The 11,363-nt window shown below is 62.4% G+C and overlaps 1 protein-coding gene across 1 annotated transcript; it reads left to right on the forward strand.

Moving 5' to 3' along the window:
- Nucleotides 1-4,887: 4,887 nt before the first annotated feature.
- On the forward strand, nucleotides 4,888-9,390 carry CHRNA2 (cholinergic receptor nicotinic alpha 2 subunit; the record flags this gene model as incomplete). Its single annotated transcript, XM_081997977.1, has 6 exons — nucleotides 4,888-4,915; nucleotides 6,112-6,266; nucleotides 6,985-7,029; nucleotides 7,258-7,367; nucleotides 7,636-8,743; nucleotides 9,265-9,390. 6 exons carry the CDS (start codon nucleotides 4,888-4,890, stop codon nucleotides 9,388-9,390), a joined length of 1,572 nt encoding a protein of 523 aa, XP_081854103.1.
- Between the last annotated feature and the right edge of the window lie 1,973 nt (nucleotides 9,391-11,363).

An 11,363-nucleotide genomic window follows, 5' to 3' on the forward strand; every position in this document is an offset into this window, starting at 1 on the left:
GCCAGCCCTGCATGCCAACAGCTAAGCCATCACACCCAGGCCCTTGCCTGATCCGGGCTCCTGAGGCTCGCCCGAGGGTCTTAAAAATTAACCCCAGCTCTTTTGGGGCTCGGCTGCACCTCACCGGTGGTCCAGCAGCATAATCCTTCACCCCTGGGAGCACCTTGCCCAGGCCTGGAAGAGCCTTTTTGCCCCAGGGATGGTAACAGTGGAGGCTGTGTCTGGAATTTTGCCGCTCCGGGTGGGCAGGACGGAGGGGATGGGGCAGCCCTGCCTGCACAAGGCAGGGCAGGCAGCGGGAGAGCGGCTGGAGATGAACCGCCCGGCAATAAATCAAAGCTGGCAACTCGAGCGCTCCCAACCCACGGAGGTCTGAGCAGAAGGAAAAGAGCTGGAGGCAGAAAAACCCTCCGTGTTTGTAAGCCCTGAGGGTCTCCCGGGAGGCTGGAGGGAATAGCCAGGGCCACCCCAGCACGCCGGGCTCGGGGCACCCCAACACCCCCATGGTGCACCCTAAGGTTGGGCAAGAGGCAGAAATACCCCCCGGCAGCAGCACTTCTGCGGGAGCTGCAGGCAGCGAAATAAAGATGCATTGCGCTCTGCCAGGCGTCAGCGTTCTCTCCGCGTCTGTTTTCTCTCCGTCCTCTGCTGTCGAAGGGAAAAGGAGGACGGATGAGGTTGTCTGCAGCGTTAACTGCCCCTCCACCTCCAAAACAGTTGACCCCGATCAGGAACCCAGTGAAAGAGATGGGCCCCCAGCACCCACAATGCTTCCCACCACCCCCCAGCCTTCAATCCAGCATCCCAGCAGTCAGCTCCCTTATTTCTTCCCCAGAAAAATCAATGTTGGTTGTCTTTTTTCCATGATTAATTTTCTACTGTCTTACCCGACTCATCCTTCTCCCTAACTCCCTTCCTTTGGTGGGCCCAGATCGATCTCCTGGCACGGTCCTTGCAATTCCCAGCTGCTTCCCATCCCTCTGGCATCCATCACTCCCTTTTGCCCCCTCCCCATCGCCCCAGCTTCGGGGGTCCATCCGACACCAAACACCCTCCCTTCGGCCTCGCGGGGCAGCCTTGGGACGTGGCCGTGGGCTGAGGGCTCTGCACCGTGGCACGGGGACGGGACTTTGCGTCGCACAAGGCTCCCCGGGGCAGATGATGTTTGCCAGGGCGGTTTGACGCAATCATGACACCAATGAGACATCTGGATCGCCCCGGTGTGATGTTTGCATCGGTGAGAAGGTGCTCACGGCCATGGGTCTGGAGAGGGGACAACCCAATGTCTGCTCAGCTTTGGGTCATCAGCTGCTGCTGGAGTGGTGGGGCAGCGGGGTGCCGGCTCCGTGGTCCTCTTCCCCATGGATTTCTGGTATTCAGCATCCCGAGGATGGCAGGGGCAGCCACATGGGCACAAGCAGGGTGGGGGTCTTGCAGCGGAGCAGGGGGAGCAGCAAATTCAAGTGCCCTCCGTGCCTGGGTCTGTCTCTTCATTTCTCTTCCAGGAAAAAGGAAGGAAATCGTTGGGCAGGTCCCCCAGGGCTGGAAATTGCAGTCCTGGGCTCCATGTGCAGGAAGGTTGCGCATTAAATTTCCTCTCAGGAAGGAAGGAGAGAGGCTGCTCTGGGGAGAGGGCTGGGTCCTCGCCCAGGAGGTCGGGGGGCCGGCAGGAGCTCTGGGTTTCCCATCCGCTTGCAGTGGGAGAACCGCCTCTCCTGCCCAAAGCAGCCCCGTCCTCACCCCCGTCCGCGTCTCCTGGGGTGGGGACACTGAGACAGAAGGGGGAAGGGGTCTGCAGATCTTGCCCTGACTTTGCTTTCCCAGTTTTGCAACCGTCCCCTTGGCGGTGTTTTAGAGGGGCAAGCATGGGCTCAGCTCAAGACCTTGCACCCCGTTTTCCCCAGGGCGGGGGACATCGCCGCTCCCTAGAGCTGCCCTGCCCACGGGCAGGTTGGCACCAATCCCCCACCCCGGGGCTGTGGGGCAAGTGGGGGAACCCTGGTCTGGTGGGGACTGGGGCAAGCAGCCCCCTGCTGCCCCCCGCCGGGGTAAGAGCCTGGACCTTTTCGACGCCCGTTGCAGCATTCCATGCAAAGGCCCCGTGCTGCGCCCCGGCTCTGCTGCTCCACAGCACTTCGGCTCCTGTTCTCCTTCCCTCTCCCTCCTCATCCTCACGCTCAAAGCCCAACACCCCTCTCCCCCGCCCGCGCGGAGCCTTGGGAGACACTGAGAAACCCCTGGCAAATCCAGCCCTTTCCAACCCCTGGAGGCTCTGCCGATGCACGCGGGGGGCAAGGAGGGCCAGGGGAGATGATGCCCAGCCAGCCTTCCTCCCCCTCGTCCCCCCGGCCTCCCCTCCTTCCCTGCCTGGGCACGGCTCTCCCTCCTCCCCCAGCCCCTGTCGTCACCGCCACCGCTCCGAGTAAGCGCCGAGACATCCCCCGCTGGAGCCCAGTCCTCGCCGGAGCCCTCCGCCGCACAGCACCCCAACCCGGGCACGGCGGGGGGAGCGGGGGGCTTCGGGGACCCCTCCTCGCTCTCCCTGCAGCAGGTAAGGGGGTTGGTTGGGTCCGGGCAGGGTGGGAAGGAGAGAAGCTCTTTTTCCCTGTAAATACCCACGATTAAAGGCTGTTGGCAGAGCGGCGAGGACGGTCGGGGGCTGATGGGGAGGCAGCAGCAGGGAAAGTTTCCCAGCTCTGCCTGAAGTTCCCACCTAAAAACCAAAAATCCCCCGCTGCCGAGCCTTTAGAATCTAATAAATAAGTTATTTATTCTCGCCGCCTCCCTGACTGCACGTCGGGATGCCGAGCGCTCCGCCGGGCTCGCCGCCGTCGCGGGCATCCTCCGGTCCAGCCTTTGGCACGGCACGGGGCAGGTTTGGGCATCCCTCCGGGAAAGCGGTCGGCAAGCACCGTCGAGCAGCGTTTTGCAGGCGCGTAGGTGCCTCCCGGGGAGTCTCTGCACGCTTCGAGCCGATCGTTCCGTGCCGGGGAGCCACCGGGGGGGCGGCTGGGGTGCGGGGAGGCGAGGCGGGGCGGCCGGTGAAGGTCGGGCAGGAGGGTTCGGGCTGCCCGCCCCGCTGCCGGAGGGAGGGGGGATGCGGGTGCGAGGTGCTGGCAGGGTGGCGGGGTGCCACGGCACCCTGTGTGCGTCCGTGCGTGCCATCTCCCACCCACGCAGCCCCCTCCCCACTCACCTACCCATCCCCACCACGACCCACGGCTGCGTGTCCCACGTGGGCTCCTCTCCACCCGTGTGTCCCCCCCCTCCCCCTTTGCCACGTAGAGGCAGTTTCAGGCACAGCTCTACACCACCCAGGGCACCTCCTTCCCCTCTTCAGTATCCTTCAGAGCTGTGGGGAACCCGTGACATCCCCACTCGTGGGACCCCATAACCAAGCCCCGAGTGGGAGCAGCCCCCCCAGCACCCCTTGTACTCTCCCATATATTTAGATATTTCAGCCAGGAGAAGCACATCCATAATTTTCTCTCCAGCTCAGCGCAGCGGCTGGTGTTTCTCCTCCCGTTTCCCACCCCCTCCGCCATCCATGTATTAATCAGTTGAAAACTGCGCAGAAGATGGTGATGGGTTCAGGAGGGCTTCATGGTTTTACTGGGCCAGAGAGGAAATTAAGTCAAAGGGGCTTCTTGTTTAGCAAAATCGGTGCTGGGGTGGGAACCTCCATCTCTTGGGGATGGAAGCAATTGCCTCCTGGAGAGGGGAGGCTGCTTCTGGGGGAGTGGGTCAGGCGTGGAGGAATCACCTCGTAAGCAGGAGCAGATTTTGGGGCCTCTGCAGAGCAAGTGATTCCTCCCCTCACAGGGATGTGCTTTGTTGGAGAGGGGAACCAAAGACATCCGTGGATGTATGGATGGATGAATGCATAGGTGGATGGATGCATGGATGGATGGATGGATGGATGCATGGATGCATGGGTGGATGGATGGATGCATGGATGCATGGATGCATGGGTGGATGGATGGATGCATGGATGCATGGATGGATGGATGGATGGATGCATGCATAGGTGGATGGATCCATGGATGGATGTGTGGATGGATGGATGTGGATGGTGAAAGGGTGGTCCCTCTTCTCAGCAGTGGGTGAAACCAGGAGCCCGTTTGGGGCAGCGTATCCTCTCGGAGCGGCTGAGATGCTTCCCCTTCCCTCACTCCCAGGGCATGAAGCAGCTTTGAATCAAGCAGGGCAGAAGGATGACCGAAATCAGTTATTTTCTGGTCACGCCTGTAAGGGTTGGAGCGCTGGGCTCCATCTCTGCTATTAAATGACCTGAGGGCAGACCCGGGCTCCCCATCGCTTTGCCTCATGGGGTCCAGCTGCCCGGCTGCGACCGATGCTGCCCAGATTTGCGCCCTGCCTGCCTGAGGAGCACTTGTGAAAGTGGGAGCAGATGCTTTGGGGATATTTTCCCTTGATCCTGCCATGGTGGCAGCTCAGATCAGCTCCAAGCCCTGCTTGCGGCTGGGAGCAGCTCTGAGGGGTCCACAGTGGGACAGACCCACCCTGCGGTGGCATCGTGGTGACAGTGCCACTCTCTTCTGTCTTTCCAGGAACGAAACTCGGGGCAGGCGACTCAGCAGAGCATCCCTGACCACACACCCACCCCGGCCCAGCTGTGTCCCTGCTGAGGCTCTCCCAGCTCCATCCATGGCTCCTCCAGCCCTCGCTAACAGTGGGGACATGCAGGACACGCCGTCAGAGGTCCCCTACGGTGGCTTTCCCTGCTGAGCCTCCTCTCCCACCACCATCTCGGCTCATTGCTCCCCCTGGTCCCTCCTGGGAGGCTTTGCTCCAGGGAGAGGGTCCCCAGGGGACACTAGTACAAGGAGGATGGGGTGGCTGTCCCGTGGCATTGTCCCCCTCGTCATGTGCTGCTTCATCACCTTCCAGGAGGGTAAGGGCGGCTCTGGCTTTCCCTGTCCTTCGCTTGAGCCCTGCCCTCCCATGGGTGTCACCCACTCAAGGAGGGGTAAATTTGGGGAGAGGGGTGGGGAAGCTGAAGGGGCTGTGGTGCATGCACATGGAAAACCAGTTCTCTCTCAGTTTACCCCCATGCAGTCTCCATGCTGGCATGATGTCCTCCACCATGTGCAGAGCTAGGACGGGGTTCGTGTCTTTGCAGAGCAGCTTGACACCACCCAGGGTGGGGGAGGTCTGCTCGGGGTCCTCCCCCACAGGGAATGAACCTCTGGGACCCCAGATCCACCCTATGCAAGCCAGAAATGTTGGAGGGATGGGAAAAAAAAATGGATTTTGCTTCCACCCCCTGTCAACGCAAGGTCTCCCAGGGGCATCTGGCTTGTCCCTTCACTTGCGACCAGCCCTCCCCAGCACCTCTAAGACCCTCAAAGCTGCTCAGCACATCATCCCTGGCCAAAGTACAACAACCAGAGCCCCTTGCTGGGCTTGCCTGCCCAGCGGGGAGAGCTTGCACAGGGCACAGGGCATGCTATGCGGCTGTACACCCATCCTTCTTCAGGGCAGAGCCACCCGTACAACATCTCTTTGATTGCACACCACTGTGCAAAGCCCTCCCTCCCTCCACCCGTCCTCCCCTCGGCCTCCTTCCACTTGCTGGTGGAAATTTATGGGGCTCTGCAGCGAGCGAGGACGGCCAAGCGATGCTCCGCAAGCTGACGGCACCGAAGACCAACGCCAGCAATTTCTAGGCAGAGCAAAAAGCGTCGCCCTCCTTCCCAGCCCTGTCTCCAGCCCAGTCCGAGGGATGGTCTCTGGGCAGGCTGTAGTGGTCCCAAGGACTGGGGCAGCCTCCAGCTCGCAAAGCTGAACCAGATAGCACCAAAGCTGAACCAGTTAGCACCAGTAAGAGCGGCTGGAGGGGACTGGGAGAGGGACCTCCACCAGCCAAGGTTGGCCTTGCACCGCTCTCCGCTCCCTGGGAGGAGCACGGGACAGCTTGGGGGGGGGGGTAATTCCCCTCTACCCATCCCAGGGTTTAGCATCTCTGCCTGCTGCAGCAGAGAGGGGGCTTGCCCTGAATGGGAACCCCATTTCAGTGGGGTGCATGGGGGCGTGGGGGGGTGTCACCGAGCTCTCCCCCACTCCATCCCCTTCTCCGTCTCCCCGCAGCCACTTGCCTGCAGGAGCAGCCTGGCAGCCACGCCGAGGAGCGGCTCTTCAAGCACCTCTTCACCGGCTACAACCGCTGGTCCCGGCCGGTGCCCAACACCTCCGATGTGGTCATCGTGAAGTTCGGGCTCTCCATCGCGCAGTTGATCGATGTGGTGCGTAGCCCACCAGTGGGGACCCTGGTCCCACGTGGTGACTCACTTTTCACCAGTTGGTCCTACTGGACTGCCAGACCAGAGTCTGGGGACCCTAGTGAGAGGTTGGGTTTGGGCACCAGCAACACCCTGGTCGTCTCCAGTGGGTGACAAACCACCCACCCTGCCTCCTCAGAGCAGGGGGGTCTGCGCCCCTTCTCTCCACCCCAAACCCTCCCTTCTCCTGACGGCAGGAGAGCTTCAAGGAAAACTGCAGTTCTCCATCCCTCATCCACCACCTACCTGCCCCGGGAGCTCCTCTGCGCTTTTCTGTCCATCCGTCCCTCGCTCATTCCTCCCACGCACACCCATCTACCCACCCATCCACCTATATACCTAGCCATCTAGCCACCCATCGACCTAGCCATCTGCCCACCTGTCCACCTGTCCACCTGTCCACCTGTCCATCCTTCCAGCCACTTGTCCATGGGACTGTACGTTTGTCCATCCATCGGAGCGGCTCAGAGCTGTGCGCTGCAATGTGCTATTTCTTGCTGCCATCTAGCGAGCAGATACCTCAGGGAAATACAGTCTCTCCTTGGGCTTGTACCAGTTACTTCCAGGAGCTGAACCCCAGAGGTGGAGGGCAGAAAGTGAAGGCAGAGATCTGGGGGATGATGCAGTGATGGGACAAGTCCGCTCTCCATCTCCTCTCACCTCTCCCTCTTTCCCACCACAGGATGAGAAGAACCAGATGATGACCACGAACGTCTGGCTGAAGCAGGTAGGAGCCTGTTCCCTCTCTGGGGCAAGGGCAGAAGTGTGTCAAGGAGGGCACAGCATTTGGGGCAGAGACACCCTGCCCAGAGGAGCTTGGTGGCATCTCCATGGTGCTGTTCCTCTGGGGGATACTGCCAGAGGAGGAGGAGGAGGAAGAGGAGGAGGCATTGGGCAGCTTGGTCCCACCAGACCCAGGGCCACCTGCTGCCTTTCCCTCCGTGTCACCCTCCAGGAGTGGAGTGACTACAAGCTGCGCTGGGACCCAGCGGACTTTGACAACGTCACCTCCATCCGGGTGCCCTCTGAGATGATCTGGATCCCCGACATCGTGCTCTACAACAAGTAAGTGATGCTACAGAGATGGGGCATCCCTAGGGCCAGCTCCCCCATCCCATCCCATCCCATCCCATCCCATCCCATCCCATCCCATCCCATCCCATCAGCTCACCCCATCTCATCCCATTCCACCCCATCCCATCCCTGCAGCTCATCCCGCCTCATCCCATCTCATCCCACCCCAGTAGCTCCCTGGTGCTGCCACCTTGAGAGCTGAGGGAGCTCCTGGCCCTACTTCTTCTCCTCTGACCTTCACATCTCTCCATCCCTGCAGCGCTGATGGGGAGTTCGCCGTGACCCACATGACAAAGGCCCACCTCTTCTCCAATGGGAAGGTGAAGTGGGTGCCGCCCGCCATCTACAAGAGCTCCTGCAGCATTGACGTCACCTTCTTCCCCTTCGACCAGCAGAACTGTAAGATGAAGTTTGGCTCCTGGACCTACGACAAGGCCAAGATCGACCTGGAGAACATGGAGCGCCACGTGGACCTCAAAGATTACTGGGAGAGCGGCGAGTGGGCCATCATAAATGCCATCGGCACCTATAACTCCAAGAAGTATGACTGCTGCACCGAGATCTACCCCGACATCACCTTCTGCTTTGTCATCCGCCGCCTCCCACTCTTCTATACCATCAATCTCATCATACCCTGCCTGCTTATCTCCTGCCTGACCGTGCTGGTCTTCTACCTGCCCTCCGACTGCGGGGAGAAGATCACCCTCTGCATCTCCGTCCTGCTGTCCCTCACTGTCTTCCTGCTGCTCATCACGGAAATCATCCCGTCCACCTCGCTGGTCATCCCTCTCATCGGCGAGTACCTCCTCTTCACCATGATCTTCGTCACGCTCTCCATCATCATCACCGTGTTCGTTCTCAACGTCCACCACCGCTCCCCCAGCACCCACACCATGCCCCACTGGGTGCGCAGCTTCTTCCTCGACTTCATCCCTCGCTGGCTCTTCATGAAGCGACCCCCGGCGCTGCCCCCCCCCGAGGGGACCGCGGGGCAGTACGACCTCCCGGGGACGAGGCTCAGCACCTCCCGGTGTTGGCTGGAGACCGACGTGGATGACAAGTGGGAGGAGGAGGAGGAGGAGGAGGAAGAAGAGGAGGAGGAAGAAGAAGAGGAGGAAGAGGAGAAGACGTACCCCAGCCGCATGTCCCAGGCGGGCCCCCACGGCCAGGGCACCCAGTGCCGCTACAGCTGCGGGCGCCAAACTGGGAAGATGTCGGGGGGCTCAGCCCCCCGGGTGCCCCCCAAGGGGGAGGAGGAGGAGGTGGGCTCGGACCAGGGGCTGACGCTGTCCCCCAGCATCCTGAAGGCCCTGGAAGGGGTGCAGTACATCGCGGACCACCTGCGAGCCGAGGATGCTGACTTCTCGGTGAGGGGGTGCCCCCGAGGGCTGGGGGGTGAGGGGGGTCCCCACCCTGGCTGCTGCCTCCTGCCACTTGTACCTTCATGGGGGGGTCAGCGCTGGGGCCCCTGGTTGGTGCCCTGGCTGCTGGGGACCCAAAGCCAAAGATCAACGACCACCTCCTGGGAGATGCCTGGTCCACGGGGTCAGTTGAGGGTGGGGATGTCGGGGGTCCCTCTCCTGCCCGTACTGTCCTGCCCTGGGACAGCAGAGGTGGCCCAGCCTGCCCTGCTGGGACCCGGCTCAGAGGCTGCACCCCTGCTGTTAGCCACAAAACCCTGGGTGGGATTTGCTCTGCCCCGAGCAGCCTCCCCGGAGAGGTCCATCCCGCAGCCCTGCTGCTCCGTCCCGAGACACAGGGTATCTCCTCGCCCTGAAGCAAACGGCAGCTGCAGAGGAAGCCCCGGGTGGTCTCCTAACCCCAAGGGGTCCTCCTCCATCCCACATGTGGCCTCTGCCCACGCCCACAGCCCCTCTTCTCTTGGCAGGTGAAGGAGGACTGGAAGTACGTGGCCATGGTGATCGACCGCATTTTCCTCTGGATGTTCATCATCGTCTGCTTGCTGGGCACCGTGGGGCTCTTCCTCCCGCCCTACCTGGCGGGGATGATCTAGGGGCCGGTGGGCGATGCACGCTCGTCCTCCCGGGGAGCGGGCACGGCGGTGCCCACATCCAGCCAGAGCCTTTCCTCTCCCTGGGAGGACGTGGTTGCCATCGCGGAGGACCCTCGGATGGGAAATGCAGGGTGAGGCAGGGGCTGTGCCGAGGGGCGACCTGGGGATGGTGGGGATCCTGCTTGGGGCGGTTGCAACCGTCCTGGCATGGAGGAAGGCACGGTACAGCTTCTCCGTTGCCCGAGTGCAGGCTGGAGGCATCTAGGAGAGGCATCTGCTTCCACGAGCTGCTGCAAGTCCTACCCAAAACCTACTCCAACACGCCAGCGGGGAGAGGGGACATCGCAGCCGCTTTAGGACTTCAGGTCCCGCTCAGGACCGCGGGCTGGTGAAGTCACGCGTGGTGCGGGGCAGGTGACAACGCTTCTGGTGGCCCGTGCGGAGGGGGTACGGTGGTGGGATGGAGGTCCCTGCCCGGGGGTCTCTGCTCTGCGAAGCCCAGTCCAGGCGCAGACCCTCTGCAGCCCGCTGGCGTGAGCGGCCGCTTCCACCCCACCCCGCACCGGGGCTCGGGGCGGCGGGGAGACGGCAAGAGCCGACCCAGAAACGCGGGTGGCTTGGAAGGGAAAAACCACCCTGCAGAATGGGACCACTCGCCCAGGCACGGCCGGACGGTGCCCACGGACCCCGGGAGCTCGGGGTGCTGCCTGGCGCCGAGGCTGGTGGACCCAGCTGGTGTGGGGAGCCTGCACTGCCGCGGTCCTTCCCAAGCAAATCCTCCTCTCCGTCCCGTGTCAGATCCCAGACCGCCTGGCTCTGACGACCGCTGCAATCCAGCTCTTAATTTCGAGCTTCCCTACACCCTGAAGGGCATCTGCTCTCTCCTTCCACGCCCTCAGAGACACCAGGGTTTTCCAACAACGTCTGCTTCTCCGGGAGACTGACCCACGGCGGTGCTGGATGCAGCCTGGGGGGTTTCACAGAGCACTTTGTGCTTTCGGGAGGGAAATGGGACGGAATAAACGGTGCCACGGAGGGACGTGGACGTCCCGGGGGTGTTGCAGCCGCTCGGCGCGGTGCTCGCGGGCTGGCTCAGGCACGAGCACCCGTGGGCGGCTGGGTGCGTGCGTGGGTGTACGTCTGTGTGTAACTGGGTACGCAGGGGCTTTGGGGCTCCGCAGAGCTGGGAGGTCCGGGTGGTCACCACCTCCTGCGAGGGTAACTTCTGGCTTGGCTGGGGCCGCGAGGAGCCGCGTGTCCCCGGGCGGTGCAGGGGTGGCGGTGGCTGGAGGCGAGCGGGACGGGATGCCCCGGGCACTTCCAGGGCTTCGGCAGACCCCGCCGCCGTGGGGCAGAGGGGGAACTCGCTCCCCTTCCCAGTTAATGCCTGCGGCCCCCTCGCCGGCTGCGCCCACCACCCCTCCCAGCTCAGCTGATGGCTGATGAAGCCACCAGGGCACAAGCTCCTGGGTGACCCCCCCCCCGGTGTGGCACTAGACCCCCCCCCCCCAGCATCCTTCTTTTGGGGGGAGCCCACCTTCATGGCTCTGCTATCCCACATAAAGCACTTCCCAGCAGCCTCCACCGTGAAGTGCCCATGATTTCCTGAGGGTCTTTGGAAAGCAAAGGTCTGCAGCTACTCTCAGAGCAAGCCCTGGGTGGGAGCAGGGGGAGTCCAGGACCCTCGTACGGATTGTGGGGTCAACGGGAGGGAAACGGGGCTCTGGAGGGGACACGGATGCGGCAGACCCGAGTTCACCCCAGCAGCTGCCCTGGGGATGCTACCACCGGGACAGCGCTTCCCCATGCCGGCAAGACGGCTGGGAGGTCTGCCCAGCACGACCCTTACTCTTTTTAAGGAGGTGCTGGCGACCGGTGGACTCGTCCCCAGGGTACGGGGGTGACCGGCAAGCACAGGCACAGCAGGACTTTGTGCATGGTTTATCTCAGCCAGAATGAACAGCGTTGCGGGA

Source organism: Phaethon aethereus, assembly GCF_964289735.1.
Source record: "Phaethon aethereus genome assembly, chromosome: 3".
Taxonomy (NCBI): Eukaryota; Metazoa; Chordata; class Aves; order Phaethontiformes; family Phaethontidae; genus Phaethon; species Phaethon aethereus.